This window comes from Schistocerca cancellata, unplaced genomic scaffold (genome assembly GCF_023864275.1).
Source record: "Schistocerca cancellata isolate TAMUIC-IGC-003103 unplaced genomic scaffold, iqSchCanc2.1 HiC_scaffold_426, whole genome shotgun sequence".
Classification (NCBI taxonomy): Eukaryota; Metazoa; Arthropoda; class Insecta; order Orthoptera; family Acrididae; genus Schistocerca; species Schistocerca cancellata.
Window position 1 is genome coordinate 6,493,174 of NW_026046443.1, and position 16,615 is coordinate 6,509,788.

At 46.4% G+C, this 16,615-nt stretch overlaps 1 protein-coding gene across 1 annotated transcript; it reads right to left on the bottom strand.

Annotated features, from left to right (window-relative positions):
• Positions 1-312: 312 nt before the first annotated feature.
• LOC126124777 (ice-structuring glycoprotein-like) lies at positions 313-15,298 on the bottom strand. The gene is made up of 2 exons (XM_049915123.1): positions 15,269-15,298; positions 313-2,074 (listed from the first exon to the last, which is right to left on the bottom strand). Exons 1-2 carry the CDS (start codon positions 15,278-15,280, stop codon positions 497-499), a joined length of 1,590 nt encoding a protein of 529 aa, XP_049771080.1. The 5' UTR covers positions 15,281-15,298; the 3' UTR covers positions 313-496.
• Positions 15,299-16,615: the final 1,317 nt, after the last annotated feature.

A 16,615-nucleotide genomic window follows, 5' to 3' on the forward strand; every position in this document is an offset into this window, starting at 1 on the left:
GATGTGGAGCTCCACAGCACTTCTGTAAGTCTGTCACATGCTTTTTTATAACGTAATGACCTGTAGTGTGATCAGCTCAGTTCCATGAGCGCAAGTAAGCAAATGCACGATCGCATGAGGCAAGACGCCAAAGCAGATCAGTTTGAACGATTTGCACTGGAACGTTTTGGAGAACAGAGGATACTGTGCTATGATTTCTACAGCACAGTACAGGAGAAAATGTCTTTAAGACGTATACTGTAAACTGTATATAAAAGTACTGATAGCTGAGAGGAAATTTTCCTTACACGTGAAAAAATCAGAGAAACGATGTTTGGAGGTGTACAAAAAGACATTTATTGCGAGAAGAACAGTATGTTACATGGCGATTTACAAAAATGAAAATCATTCAGTCTAGCTTTCCAAAAAGAAAGCTGCAGCAGTGACGTGAAGAAGAATGTGTGCAGAGCGAGAGAAAAAGGCAGCACTGTGTGTGTTGTCTTCTTGGGCGAGACATTTACAAGAGTCCCTTGCCGTGGAGGTGAAGAGCAGCGCTCTGCGCAATTGGGCCGTGGAAGGACGTGCCCAGCTGTGCTCCGGCGGCCACGGAGTAGGAAGCAGACTGGGTGGCTCCACTGTAGGTCACAGTTGGAGCAGAAGCTGTGTAGGTGACAGCAGGCGCTGTCGTCACGGTCCTGGTGGTGTAGGTGACAGCAGGGGCGGAGGCGGCATAGGTGTATCCAGCTCCGTACGACAGGCCGGAATTGTAAGCCAGGGCTGGTGCAATAGCACGTGCACCGTAGGCCAGGCCGGAGTAAGATGCGCGTCCGAGGTACGCGGCACCGACTGCGGGGGCGGCAGACGTGTAGGTGACGGCGGCAGCAGGGGCGCCGTAGGAGTATCCGGCTCCGTAGGTCAGGCCAGAGCTGTAGGCGAGGGCGGGAGCTGCAGTAACAGTGCGAGCAGTGTACGTGACAGCCGGGGCAGAGTAGGTGACGGCAGCTGGGGCAATAGCACGAGCTCCGTATCCAGCTGAGTATCCAGCGCCATATGCCAGGCCAGAGTAAGCTGCACGACCGTAGTAGGTGCTGCCGTAAGCCGGAGCTGCTGCAGTGTAGCTTACTGCAGGGGCTGCGGCTACTGTGCGGGCAGCGTACGTCACTGCGGGGGCGCTGGCAGTGTACGCTACGGCAGGAGCAGCGGACACTGTACGAGCGGCGTACGTCACTGCCGGAGCAGCAGCAGCGTACGTAACTGCCGGTGCAGCAGCGACGGTGCGTGTGGCGTAGGTGACAGCCGGGGCAGACGCAGTGTAGGCCACGGCAGGGGCTGCAGAGACGGTGCGGGCAGCGTATGTCACGGCAGGGGCGGCGGCAGTGTAGGCTACGGCAGGAGCTGCAGACACTGTACGGGCGGCGTAGGTGACAGCCGGAGCTGCGGCAGTGTAGGCTACTGCGGGAGACGTGGCAACAGTGCGGGAAGCGTAGGTGACTGCAGGAGCAGCGGCGGTGTACGCGATTGCAGGGGACGCGGCAACAGTGCGAGACGCGTAAGTGACGGCCGGAGCAGCAGCAGTGTAGGCAAGTGCAGGAGCTGCAGCAACAGTGCGGGCACCGTAGGCGAGGGCCGGACCTGCAGACACCGTCCTGGCAGCGTACGCGACGGCTGGAGCCGCAGCAGCAGTGTAGGCTACTGCGGGCGCAGCAGCCACGGTGCGGGCGGCGTAAGCGACAGCGGGTGCTGCGGCGACAGCTGGGGCAGCTGCAGTGTAGGCCACGGCAGGGGCAGCAGCCACAGCTGGAGCGGCAGCGACTGCGTGGCCAGCAGTGTAGGCCACGGCTGGGGCGGCGGCGACTGCGGCACCGCCGTAGCCGTAGGCGTCGTTGCTGGAGCGGGAGATGGACACGCGCACGCTCGAGTGTGGCCCGTCGATGGTCTTGGAGTACTCGGAAATGCTGTTGAGGCCGCCGTAGCCCTTCACCGTCCTCTCGTGTGTAGAGCCCACAGCTCCAGCGTCTGCTGTATTTGTAACTGTCTGGTAGGAGGCAGGGCCTCCTGCATGTGCCAGTGCCACCAGGGCGAGGATGAACACAGCCTGAAAACAAGATGATAGTGGTATCTGAATATGTGTCTCAGCCATATGAAGTATCATTAATTACAGACACACTGTTGCCAAGAGAAAACATTGTTACTGAGTGACCACACTACTTTTCTGTATCATTCACTGTGTTACCAAGCACTTCTGACACAAATGGTTTTGGTGAATAACTGTCGTCTTAAATGTTTTGCATCATTGTATTAGGGATCCCTTTCTTACTAGGTGATGCTGCCGCCCATTACTGAAAGGAAAACAGCAGTAAAAAGCAAAATGTATGCCCTACCTGAAGATCAAGGTGTATAACCTAAGTACATATTACGAAATCAATTACTTATTGGAGAGTGATTGATGCTGAAAGCAAAGTGGTGATCCAGTGAAATTCTAATATGTGGTAGTCTAATGGTCATTTCTGCAGAAACGTGTTGATTATATCAACAGCCAGGAGAGCGGTGTGCTGACCACATGCCCCTCTGCGGGCCTTCAAAGACTTGTGGTTCTTCCCCTATTTCAATCAGTTGGATAGAACTACCTATTATGGTACAAATTTGCCTACTAGCGAGTTCACAATACAACGCTGTGCCACCACTACTTTACAATGATTCGAAGGACCGCCATCGAAGATCAAAAAGCTGCGTCGCTTGGTTGCCTCGAAATTATGCACACGGTAAGTTTTACATAATCATTTGAAAATTATCCCTTCGAAAAAGATCTGTTGCCACCACTGTGTATGTTGCTGAGAGATCATGAGAATGATTAAGGCGGGCATAGAAGCGTATTGACAGCCACTATTCGCACGCTCAGTCCGTGATCTGAATAGGAGAAAAAAAATCACACATGTCTATGCGAAATAGCCTGCGCCATACATTGTATAGGGATTTGTAGAGTACGGTGGTGGTGGTTAGTGTTTAACGTCCCGTCGACAACGAGGTCATTAGAGACGGAGCGCAAGCCCGGGTTAGGGAAGGATTGGGAAGGAAATCGGCCGTGCCCTTTCAAAGGAACCATTTGCCTGAAACGATTTAGGGAAATCACGGAAAACCTAAATCAGGATGGCCGGAGACGGGATTGAACAGTCGTCCTCCCGAATGCGAGTCCAGTCTGCTAACCATTGCGCCACCTCGCTCGATTGTAGAGTACGTCTGCAGTTGTGGGTATACAGCTGCAGGTAGAGTGCCGGTGTCAGAAACAACACTCTAGACGCATTCCACATTTTTGACGGTAGTGATTATCCTGCAATGTGTACAAATTAAGGTTTGCATAGTTTAGAAGCAGAGAAGAGTCATATTAGCAGTCTGAACTACCAGGTGATTCAAATTTTTAATAAATTCTTTGGTTTATTATAGACGAGCTATAAAAAATAAGAACACGTGTCGTTGAATAGATGCAGGTCGAAGTTTAGACACTTCTGTAGTGTTGTTGGTTTCTGGCATCAAGGTGATTATAGCAAAAGAGAATTATTTTCGTGTGTTGGAATCTGCGCGAAGTCAATCCACTGTTCCAGTGCAATGTACAGGGAGCGCTATACAAATTATTGAAGCGATTTCATAAATTCACTGTAGCTCCATTCATTGAAATATGGTCACGACACACTACAGATACGTAGAAAAACTCATAAAGTTTTGTTCGGCTGAAGCCGCACTTCAGGTTTCTGCCGCCAGAGCGCTCGAGAGCGCAGTGAGACAAAAGCGTATGTCGAGCTTGAAATGTACTCACATCAGTCAGTCATAACAGTGCAACGACACTTCGGGACGAAGTTCAACAAAGATCCACCAACTGCTAACTCCATTCGGCGATGGTATGCGCAGTTTAAAGCTTCTGGATGCCTCTGTAAGGGGCATTCAGAGTACTAAGTTGAACAATAATTATGTCTCGCAGAAAGGTTCTTGAACAACATACGCATATGTCATACGGCGAGAGTTTCCACTGCTTGTCTCTGTGTTTGTCGATCTCCACCTCGGTCTGCAGGGTCGCCGGATCTTTATCCAATTGAGAACGTTTGGAGCTTTATAAACATGGCCCTCCAACCAGCTCGAGATTTTGACGATATAACGCACAGATTGGACAGAATTTAGCACGATATCCCTGAGGACGGCATGCGAAAACTCAGTCAATCGACGCCAAGCAGAATAACTGCTTTCATAAGGACCAGAGGTGAAGCTCTCTGTCAATAAACCATATATTTATCCTGAAATTGTAAACATTTGTTTGTCACTACGCGTTATTACATCTACCGATCTATCCCATTCCGATAACTTCTTCACACTGCGCCATTTGATTTTTCTTAGTGCATACATAGTTCCTGCTATACTGTGTATGCACAAAAAGCACAACGGCGTTATTTGCTATCCTTACCGGTATTGTAATTTTCATCGGTAGCAGTGCATTTTCGGATCTTATGAGGCGTTACGTAATCTTCCTACTACGTCTTTCTTGCATCTTTCTCTCTTATCTACCCAGTTTCCGAAATAACAACATCCGTCCACTTCTTAAAAAGTGTCTTTTACAGAACGTTCACTTTAGTTTTCTCTTATGTCATTAGGGACGAAAAATTTACAAAATTTTCGAATTTTGGGAGCATACGGCCGTAACTTGTTTTCACAGATACAGTCCGAAAGCGGATCCGTCTTTTCTAACTGAGGTCAAAATGGAATTACGTTCACAAAGAATTTTGAAATATTATATTTTCGCAAGGTATCATACTGCACAGTAGAACAAGACTGTATCTAGCTCAGTCTTTACTTGTAATGTGACACCACATGATTTCTGAGATTTGAATTCAATGTTTAGATGCTCCTTAATTTTATGCACACTTCACGTAAACAGGCTAAATGCTGAATATTTTTGCGATATAGTTCAGAAACTAAGTAGCTGGTTATAATAAGCAACAAGAACTCAAATTATATTTTAAAGACGGACTTTATATAAGTTTTCAGAAGTTAGCCGTCACGACTTCAGCCCTACTATCGCTCTTAGCAGCAGAGACAGATGAACTGAATGTTTGGAATAACTAGCTCACTTGCTACCTGTTACAGACATATTTATCAAGTCATTTAGTATGAATTTATATATTTCAGGAGTTTCAGCTCCGTGGATTTTTGCATCTTTTCCTGTCCAGTTCCGGTGCTTTCAAATCTAGATACCTCTTGAAGAAGCTGTATTCGCTTGACACTTATGTACAGACGTTTATTTAAAGAAGTTTTGTAGCCTCATATTTAAAACGCTTACAGTTTTTCGATATCCGGTTTTCCATTGACGGATCCCCACATCCACAGGATGCCGCGCACTATAAAATGGTTCAAATGGCTCTGAGCACTATGGGACTCAACTGCTGTGGTCATAAGTCCTCTAGAACTTAGAACTACTTAAACCTAACTAACCTAAGGACAGCACACAACACCCAGCCATCACGAGGCAGAGAAAATCCCTGACCCCGCCGGGAATCGAACCCGGGAACCCGGGCGTGGGGAGCGAGAACGCTACCGCACGACCACGAGATGCGGGCGCCGCGCACTATACACACAGGCTTAGTAACCGTCTGATTATTAAGATTCACACTGGTATAGCAGATGTGTCGAAGCAAGACTTCTTCACATGCACCAATCTGTTTTTCAAACGTTCTTTTGGCCACCCCGTATAATACTACTTTCTACAACCTTTCTTCTTCTAATGCTAAAGCTTAGCGCGTCAGTTTTCAGGTTTCTAATACCCTATGTCATGTCATTGTTTTGTGGTCCAGTGGTAGATACACCAGGAAGGACACGTGATTCGGATTCCATGTTTAACTGTAGATCCCCTATCCCCTAGGGTGCGCGCTACTTTCCGAAATGGTGTCCAATTGAAAGAATTTGCAAACAGGCGGCAGAGTATTGTTTTTGGGGGTCTTTCAGCCAGTCATACCATACGAATCAATTTCATATTATTGTTTCAGTTACTATTACTGCTTATTCCATATTAAGCACGCTATACTTGCCGTGCAGGCCGGCCGCGGTGGCTGAGCGGTTCTAGGCGCTGAGTCCGGAGCCGCGCGAATGCTGCGGTCGCAGGTTCGAATCCTGCCTCGGGCATGGATGTGTGTGATGTCCTTAAGGTTTAAGTAGTTCTAAATTATGGGGGGACTGATGACCACAGATGTTAAGTCCCATAGTGCTCAGAGCCATTTGAACTTTCCATGCACCAACTTAGACCGGAAGTGCTCAGTGATTCTTAAAGGTTCCCTACAGTCTTCAGTATCGATTGTAAAGGATATTTTCTCTTCCTTTATTTCGTCTTTGAGAGAAACGAAGATGCAGTTAGTTACACCTGTACTTCTAGTTTCTGAAAGAAATAATAGAGCAGAATTCAGGTATTCTTAACCATCTTTTCGATGACTGAAAATATTTTCCATTGCGCAGTCTGTCGTTCTGAATACCCATTTACGGAGAGAACACCTCCAAATTTGGGAATACGTTGTACATTACTGTTTATGTTTTTGCGTGCAACATGCGCTGGAAAGCACATAAGAAAAGACAATACACTACAAAAAAATATGCAAAAATTTACGGTTTAAAAAGGTATAAAATGTAAGAAAAATGTCATGACTGAGCGCCAGGAGTTGCTGTTAAAATTTCTTGAATGTACGACGGCTTTGGGTCCACAGATCGTCATCTGGTATAGTAAATTATTTACCGACACTTTACAAGTTGATTATAATCAATGGCGCCAGAAAGTGTAAGAAGCATAACTCATCACTCTTGTTAAATAGTAATACAAATTACACCGCCAGTACTAAAAATATGCCAGATACTGCTCCCTTTCACGTTGTCTTGACAGTCAATTTATAAAATTACTAGAGCGGGTACTCCACATGCTTTTACATGTATAGTGTCTCCTCTCGTAATTCTATAAGCTGACTGCTAACATAACGTGAAGGAGAGAGGTTCTAATATTTGCTACTGTTTGACGAAAATGACGAATCAAAAATTATATTTTGTGATGCTATTGATTTTTTGTCACCTTGTAACCTGTTGGAAATATTTTGTGATACCAGAAGATGGTCCGTGGACCGGAAACAGTTGTACAATAAAGAAATTTTAACACCAGTTCCTGGCGATAAATCAGAACTTTTCATTGTAGGAGTTTCGTTTTGGATATCTGAGGTGTACTTCTTCGAAATGTTTTTCAATAGAATTGCGCTTCTGATTAACGCTGTATAGGTCTAAATTCACTCTCTCCATTGATATAAATTCGCTAATTTGTCTCCCCTCTTCTTTATCCGCTTCCACGAATGCGAATACGACAGCTATTAACGAAAGCCAAGTTGCTATTTATATTTCTCTCCGAGAGCATTGGCTAGACTACCAAGGAAAGCTCGGGAGACAAGGATAGGACGCCGGCTCTGAAAGAAAAGTAAATCTGTTATTCTGAAAATTGCGCAGCTTCTCGGAACGGAAGCGTGTTTAATCTTCGGCAAAGCAAGGAGAGGGCAAAGAAGACTGGCTCCTGATGCGGATCTGAATTTCTAATTAAAAAGATATCGTTACTGAGAACTGACGTCTCTTAAACAACAGTACCCCAGCACGCTTAAATGCGCCGTCGAGAAAGTAAGCCACTGAATTTCGTCCTTGTGTTTTATGGTTGTCTGTAATAAAGGGACGTACAGGAATAATTAAGGGTGCGAATTGGCGGCTTCCGGGAGCCATCACTGTCGTTGTAGAAGTAATTCTGTTTCACGTTGACCTCACTTGTGATACAGACTTTTGTTAAATAGTATCTACCATAAAATATGAGAAACAAACTTTGAATACAGTCGACGCACATTGTCCTTCCCTTTTACTTATATGCCGTTATTCACAATATTTTGTTTGAATTCTGCCAAGTAAAGTTAGGGACTTGGATTTGGGCCGTTGTCTTTCGCAAGAAATTCTCCAACCGGCTGTACAATCTGGAAGATTAAGTACAGGGTGATTCAAAAAGAAAGAAGAAATTTCAGTTGTTTATTACAGACAAACTATGAAAGATAGAAACATATTGCGCATGCCACTGTGTAGAAAAGGTTCAAAGATCTGTCTTCACAGAGACACTATACCATGCACTCCATATGAACACCATTCGTCGCTCGAGAAACATCGAAACGGTAGACCATTCCATTCCATTCACGAGTCGACAGGTTTCTTTTCGACAGCGTCAAGTGTTCGATTTCTCAGCTTTTGAAGAGTAGCTGCCACAGGTAAGACAAAGACCTTGTCTTTTATGTATCACCATAGAAAAAAAATCGCTAGTTGTCGGGTCTGGTGACGTGGGAGGCCAAAAGCGTTGAAAACATCTTATGGTTCATCTCTTCCAATACAACGCTGTGGGATGGTGTTGTTAAGATAACGCCGCACCTCAGGATGAAAGACGGAAAGGCCTCATGCGTAAAAATGAAATCATCGGAATCTTCGTGAAGTTGAGCAAACAACCGATTTTTCAGCATGTCCAGGTTTGACATTCCTATAACAGCTTCCTCCGCAAAAAAGTAAATTCCATAAACTTTGCTTTCAGAAACTGCACATAACACATACAGTTTCGGCGAGTCTCTTTCATGTTCGACAACAAAGTCAGATTTTGTGCCTCTCAAATTCTTACATTATGTGTTTGCTTTACCCGCCAGATGAAATGTCGATTCGTCCGAAAAGATGAGTCGTTCGCAAAAAGTGTCATATCCTGCAGAACTGAAATGCAAAATTCGTATCTTCTGCTACGGATGCCGGGACGTAATTGCTAAAGCAACTGCAACTTATAAGGCTTCATACTGAGGCATCGTTTCAGAACACGCCACGCCGTTGTTTCAGGAAGTAGGAGTTAATGTCCTGTCCCTCTTGAGGACTTCCGAAGTTCCGTGTGAACGCATCTCGGATACGCTCTTCCCTTTGCAATTGCAACCGAATTCCAAGAATTTTTTATGCAAATCCTAGACATGCTTGTACAGACGCGGCTTCTCGCCGAATCGACGGCGAAATGTACAGGGTTACTACAAATAATTGAAGCGATTTCACAGCTCTACAATAACTTTATTATTTGAGATATTTTCACAATGCTTTGCACACACATACAAAAACTCAAAAAGTTTTTTTAGGCATTCACAAATGTTTGATGTGTGCCCCTTTAGTGATTCGGTAGACATCAAGCCGATAATCAAGTTCCTCCCACACTCGGTGCAGCATGTCAATGAGTTCGAAAGCATTGTTGACGCGAGCTCGCAGTTCTGGCACGTTTCTTTGTAGAGGAGGTTTAAACACTGAATCTTTCACATCACTATGCGTGAAACTTGCCCGTACGCGTTCAACCGTTTCTTCGCTCACTGCAGGCCGATTTCTATAGTCAAATTCCTTATCGAAATATATCACCTGTCACTAGGACTCGAAAGTGGCACACCTCAGTTCTCAGAAATATCTGGAATACACGGGAAAAGCACATTACACTCAATGAACGAAATCCACCCCTATTCTCGTTTAGAAAGTAGCTGAGGCTAACAATAGCAAGGTACTAAGAAGTCTTAAGAAAAGACGGAGTTCACCACCAAATAAATTAATAAATAATTATTCGCTACGATCAGTCAAGTAGTAAAATATGAGGGCTATTCGGAAAGTAAGTTCCGAATGGTCGCAAAATGGCAACGATTGTTAAAATCCAATGTGGGCGGTGTCTCCAGTATGCCCGTCGATCGCGTCGCATCGGTCTTTACAATTCTAGGAGAACCGTCAGAAGGTAAGGAAGGCTAGGAAATAGCATCTGCCGGCAAGTATGAGGGCCTGGTGAGGGACTTCGCCTGATGTCACGCAGCCTGCATAGCAAACCTGTCACGAGGTTTCTTCTTCGTGACAGTTCTCGGCCACACTATGCTGGGCCTATGAAGATGCTGCCGCTGCGTCTTCAATGCGAAGTGTTTGCTCAACCACAATATTACCCGCAACTGGCTGCCCCTGAGTTTCATCTCTGGTTAACCGCTGACTGTGGAGACAACATTTTGGTTCAGACAACGAGCTGTAGAACAGATTAGAGAACTGGCGAAACGCATAGGCGGCTGCCTCCTGTGACGAAGGTATTAGAAAGTAGGTACAACACTACGACAAATGTGGAAGCTGGAGTGGCGACTATGTAGAGAAGTAGCTGCAGGTTGTACTGAAAGTTTCGAAAGGCGTCGCATTATTCTACACACATTTTCGAGAACTCTCGGATGCTGTAAGGGTAAGTGGATATTTGCTTTAAATGGAGCTATTGCTGCTCAATATATCTGTGCATGAGACACGAACGAGTGGTAACCATATAAGGCAGGTCACTTGCTTGCATTAATTGGTCGCAAATGTTGTCTAGATTAACAAAAAATGGTTCAAATGGCTCTGAGCACTATGGGACTTAACGTCTAAGGTCATCAGTCCCCTAGAACTTAGAACTACTTAAACCTAACTAACCTAAGGACATCACACACATGCATGCCCGAGGCAGGATTCGAACCGGCGACCGTAGCAGTCGCGCGGTTCTAGACTGTAGCGCCTTTAACCGCTTGGCCACTCCGGCCGGCTCTAGATTAACAGAGGAGTGTGTGGCAGGGCTTACTCACTCTACAGACGACTTTTGCACTTGTCTTAAAACATTCAAAGGTGGTGAATACAATACCCTACCATTCCCATTTGTCTTCGTGGTGAAGGAACGAAACATACGTTGGAGGAAGTAAAATGCTCTTAAACCTCTCTTACAACTTTCCTACTCGTAAGTTTAATACGTTCTGCAGGTAATGTAGGATGAGTTTCCTGCGGTGTACCCTACTCCATAGAACAGAGCGTTTTTGGCGCTAATAATCAACCTAGTAAAAAAAGGAATTTGCCTCTCTTATCTATACCTTATCAGTAAACAAAACACAACAAAAACTTGTGACTGCTGCTTAGTTCTTTCCTTGCAGTGTCAGAGTTGGTAGAAGAACCGTCAGCGTAACCAAGTGCGTTAAAGCGGCGCTTCCGTGATAGGGAGGTGCCTCGGCCCACAATAGAATCCGACCGTCGGACTGATGATGAGGGTCGGTGTGCCGAGCAGCTGGGATAAGGTTTTTAGGCGGTTTCCCACAGCCCTCTTGGTGAAAACAGGGCTGGTACCCAAGTACCAGCTCGATTACAACATTCTCGCAAACACCTAGAAAACTTTCGATCACTTTCACATGTATAACAGTAAATGCAGACAGTTGTGATACACATATTCTGCCCCGGGCTAGTAAGGTGGCAACAACATGTGCATCATGCCATCGCATAAAGCAATCATACCACATCTGTTAGTAACTGTGACGACTCTGCGCCGACGTGGAACAAAAAGACAAAAAATGATAATGAATCAAACTTGGCAGACGTATTGCATCAAGTGAACATTAGTCGTTGAAACAGCACACAAAAACATCAGAAACTTGTGACTGCTGCTTACTTCTTTTCTTGCAGTGTCATTGTTCACAGTATCATTGTCACACACGTTAACCCAACTGCTCCCTGGTAGTTACTGTAGGCTGTTCAAATAAGTCTCATTTTTCTTCAAGTAACACCTCACGTCTCCAAATCTAACTGTCTACAGTTACAGCCTTCCTCGCGTAGGAAAAATAAGCAACCAGCTAGGGAAGTGCATGCTATCTCTACTGGATAGTATATCGATATCTCCAAAATACGTATGTGGGAAATCACAGTTATTTAACCCCCTGTGCCCGTATGGCTTAACGCAAAGCGTGCTGGTCTGGAACCCATTAAGATGAGCAAAAATCATTTCAGTTCTGGGCGCCGGATGTGCAGGTACCAGATTGGCCCTCCTCACTGCAATTGTTCTTTACCATCCTTTTCTACAGAAATTATTAGCTAATTTCTAGTGCCCGTCTCAGTCATACACCACGTACGCATTGGAAATACGAATGCCAACTGAAGAAAATTGTGACAATCTACCAACAAATGATGCACAAAACTCTAGATTATGCCTCAGATGCTTCAAGAGGTAGGGGTGACATCCCGCTAAAGCAATTTTAGAAAATCAACAGTTCGTGGATGATTTGTGGACATTTCGAATGCAACACGAATGCTGATGGGGTCCTGTCAGTATTTGCATTATCAGAGACGGCCGTTTAACTCAGCTAAACCCGTTGTTTATACAGTAATAAGGGGTGGCCACAATAAAACCACCCGAGAAAATGTTTCAAGCACCTTAACATAGGAAATCTGCCCAAGCTATCGGTGATGTAAATTTGGTTGCATATCTTAACGTTGATGAAACATTTTCTGGCCGAGTTCTATTGTGGCCACCCTTTACAGCTCCCAAGTCCTTGAAGACTAGCTCTAGCATTGATTTAAGGGAATCGACAAGAAATCTCAAACAGAATTTGCCAGCCAAGGATTCATATACTTCTCTCACTTCTTACTCACTGTGGCAAATAGCTTGATAGGAAATAGTGTGTCAGACTGAACCCCAGTGGTTGAGGAAAACCTTAGAGCTGAAAACAGTGCTTCAGTAGATGCAAATTATTCTACCAGTTCTGCAACGACAGGAAGAAAATTCAGTTGTAGTCTTGAAGGAATTATCTTGACAATCTCTAAATGCTTTTTAGGAGAACGTAAACTGGCATGATGGACTTGGGGTCTAAGCTTCACTCCTCCCAAAAATTCTCCTGATATTTTAGTGACTGCAACAACACGGTCAGCGAGAAATAGTAAAGCTGGAGGGCTGAACTAGACTAAGCTGAACTATGCAACAGTTAAGTACCGTAACCGGCTACTGTCTGTATTGGAGAATCTATGAGAAGTATTATCGTAAGCAGATGCTACTATCTGAGGTAGTAACAACAGAAGACGGCAACATTTAGTTTGTATGTACAGTGCCTGGTGGAGAGAACCTGCTTCGACTCACAAATCCAAGTACTAGCGAACCAGTGCCAATGTACCCGGCCCCGTAGCGCCCGACAAACAGTATTTGGCCAGCAATGGGAGGAGGTGGTGGAGTAAATTACTTCATCACTAATGTCATGGCTTCAATCCCACATGTCTCCACTGCGTCTCTTGAAGCGAGGGTATTCGTCAGTGCTGATTGGTTTGCTTTTGGTTTTCTTTTGCTTTAAGGCGCAAAAAATAACTGGGGTCATACGCGTCCAAGTCAGAACTATAGAACACGAAGACATAGAGGAGTTAAAAAAAAACGACTATACGTCAATCCCAGTTGACAAAATAGAAGACAGCTAAAAACAGGCATTTGGAAAAAAGGCCAAAAAAGGCACCATCGAGAAACGGATGCCCAAAACTGAAAACTGAATGGCCTTCGCCGTATTGTTCAGCGGATAAAATTTAAAACGCGGTTGACACCCCGGGCGTAATTTGCTAAAACGGCCTGTAATTCAGATGACCAAGTCAAGCGGGAACGTAAACGGTTAAAAAATCACTGCTGTTGGTCCATCCCAGGGGGACGTTAAGCCTGGCATGCCACTCGGTGCTATTCGAGAGGAGTTGTATACGTACCGGCACCATCTCCCTACCCTCTTCACCACAACCATCATCATCATCATCATCATCATCAAACACAAACGTAACACTGGACTATAAACGCATTCATTACACTAACCTACATTCCACAAACTCACAAACGACACACCGCTCACAAATTCGCGTGAATAGGGGCCAGTTTGTACAGGGGAAGAACACTCTTTCAGCTAGGGGGTTGAAATCACCCTACGGGATTTCGCAGCCAACATTGTTACACGACATCGAGTTTTGCTTCCAACCCCAGTGCACTACACTGTTGAGCCCTTCTAGCCGGGGGGAGTGGGATGCTAGTGGGCAGACAGCAGCGCTCACTTTCATGACGGTAATGCGGAAATTCACGAAGGTTGGTCTAGTTTGTCGATATGAGCAGCAATGTCTCAGTTTTACTCGTCTTCGCGCAAGCACTGTTAGCAAATGGGATACGAACTGCTTGGGATTTGAACCATAGCTGCAGAGGTCTTCTGGGAAGCCTTACGAGATTCTTAGTCTCCTAGGCAGAGAGCGCTGACCACAGTGAAAATGACTTGCACTCTTACCTTGACCGCCATTATGGCGCTCATAGTCGGAAATTCACGCTTGTGCTTAGTGTAGTAAGTGGACTTAACCAGTACTGTCTTAGTTTTATTCGTGTTCCCGCAAGTACTGTTAGCAAATGGGATGCCGACTGTCTGTGATTTGGATCGTAGTTACGAGGACTTCTGGGAAGGGACGAAAGACCCTAGTCAGCCCTGACACAGTGGCAAACACACGAGCTCTTACGTAGATCGACTTTGTGATTATGGGGGTCGGAAATTCTCGAAGAGTGCTTCTGGATAGTCTAGTACGTGTATATGAGAAGCAGTCTCTAGGTTTTACTCCTGTTCGCGAAAGTGTGATACGGCCTGCCTGTGGTTTGGACCGTAGCTACAAAAATGGTTCAAATGGCTCTGAGCACTATGAGACTTAACATCTGAGGTCATCAGTCCCCTAGAACCTAGAACTACTTAAACCTAAATAACCTAAGGCCATCACACACATCCATGCCCGAGGCAGGATTCGAACCTGTAACCGTAGCAGTCGCGTGGTTCCGGACTGCAGCGCCTAGAACCGCTCGGCCACCGCGGCCGGCCCGTAGCTATAGAATACTTCTAGAAAGCCATATGAGACAGTAACCAGCTGGGCAGAGAGCCCTGACCACAGTGGTAATCACACGCACTCCTACCTCGATCGACATTGTAGTGCTGCTGGTCGGAAATTCTGGAAGATTGCTTCTGGCTAGTGTAGTATGTGGATTTAAGCGGCACTGTCACAGTTCGACTTGTGTTGGCGCAAGTAGTGTTAGCAAGTGAGTTGTGGACTGCCTGTGATTTGGACTGTAGCTACAAAGGACTTATGGAACGCCATAAGAGATTCTATACCCAGTTATGAAGAGAGCCCTAACACAGTGGTAAACACACACGCTCATACCTTGATCGACAAAGCGGTTCCAGAGCTCGGAAATTCGCGAAGGTTGCTTCTGGTTAGTCTAGTAAAGTGGATATGAGCAGCAGTGCTTGCTTTACTCCTGTTCGCTCAAGTAGCAAGTGAGATGCGGACTGCCTTCGATTTGGATCGTAGCTACTGAGGACTTCTGGGAAGCCATGAGAGATTCTAATCAGCCAGGCAGAGAGCCCTAAACAGTGGAGATCACACGCGCTCTTACCTTGATCGACATTGTGGTGCTGGTGGTCGGTGCGGGTCTGCCCATCGAGGGACGGGCGAGCGTCTTTATAGCGGGCCGGCGGCTGGACGGGAGGGGATGCGGTGTCGAGCAGATCACAGCTGGTCCGCAATGGCCCCTCACCTTTCACCGCAGCGGCGGACGCGACCACGCCTGCCCGTGGAGCCACTTGCCGTCCCACCGACAGATGTGGGTCGCGACATCGTGCCTCACACACACACACACACGCACGGCCACACACCCTGGCAGAGAGTAAAAGTGGTCCCACCGCTTCGTCGCATCGCTCGGAGCACGCAGTCGCCCGCCGAAAGCGAAGCCGCGCCACCGTGCGGACGCCGGCCGGCGTCATTCCGGCCCGTGACCGGCGAGTCCGAAACGAGGCGAGCGATCTGGTCCTCGGGCGCCTTTCGTCACCGTCCCACCCCGCGGTAGCTGGCCGGAGTGGAATTTCCGTCGACATTCTATCCGTCACCACAGGCGGACCACTTGTTACGAGAGCGGTTTAGGCGAAACGGTGGCGCGTTCAAAACTGTGCTCCGCACTTACGAATGCTCCCCCTAATAAGGAGAAACATACAGGGCTATTACAAATGATTGAAGCGATTTCATAAATTCACTGTAGCTCCATTCATTGACATATGGTCACGACACACTACAGATACGTAGAAAAACTCATAAAGTTTTGTTCGGCTGAAGCCGCACTTCAGGTTTCTGCCGTCAGAGCGCTCGAGAGCGCAGTGAGACAAAATGGCGACAGGAGCCGAGAAAGCGTATGTCGTGCTTGAAATGCACTCACATCAGTCAGTCATAACTTCAGGACGAAGTTCAACAAAGATCCACCAACTGCTAACTCCATTCGGAGATGGTATGCGCAGTTTAAAGCTTCTGGATGCCTCTGTAAGGGGAAATCAACGGGTCGGCCTGCAGTGAGCGAAGAAACGGTTGAACGCGTGCGGGCAAGTTTCAGGCGTAGCCCGCGGAAAATTGGCTCATACCACAACTGGAGACCGACAGCGCCGACTTCATCTTTCAACAGGATGGTGCTCCACCGCACTTCCATCATGATGTTCGGCATTTCTTAAACAGGAGATTGGAAAACCGATGTATCGGTCGTGGTGGAGATCATGATCAGCAATTCGTGTCATGACCTTCACGCTCTCCCGACTTAAACCCATGCGATATCTTTCTGTGGGGTTATGTGAATGATTCAGTGTTTAAACCTCCTCTACCAAGAAACGTGCCAGAACTGCGAGCTCGCATCAACGATGCTTTCGAACGCATTGATGGGGACATGCTGCGCCGAGTGTGGGAGGCACTTGATTATCGGCTT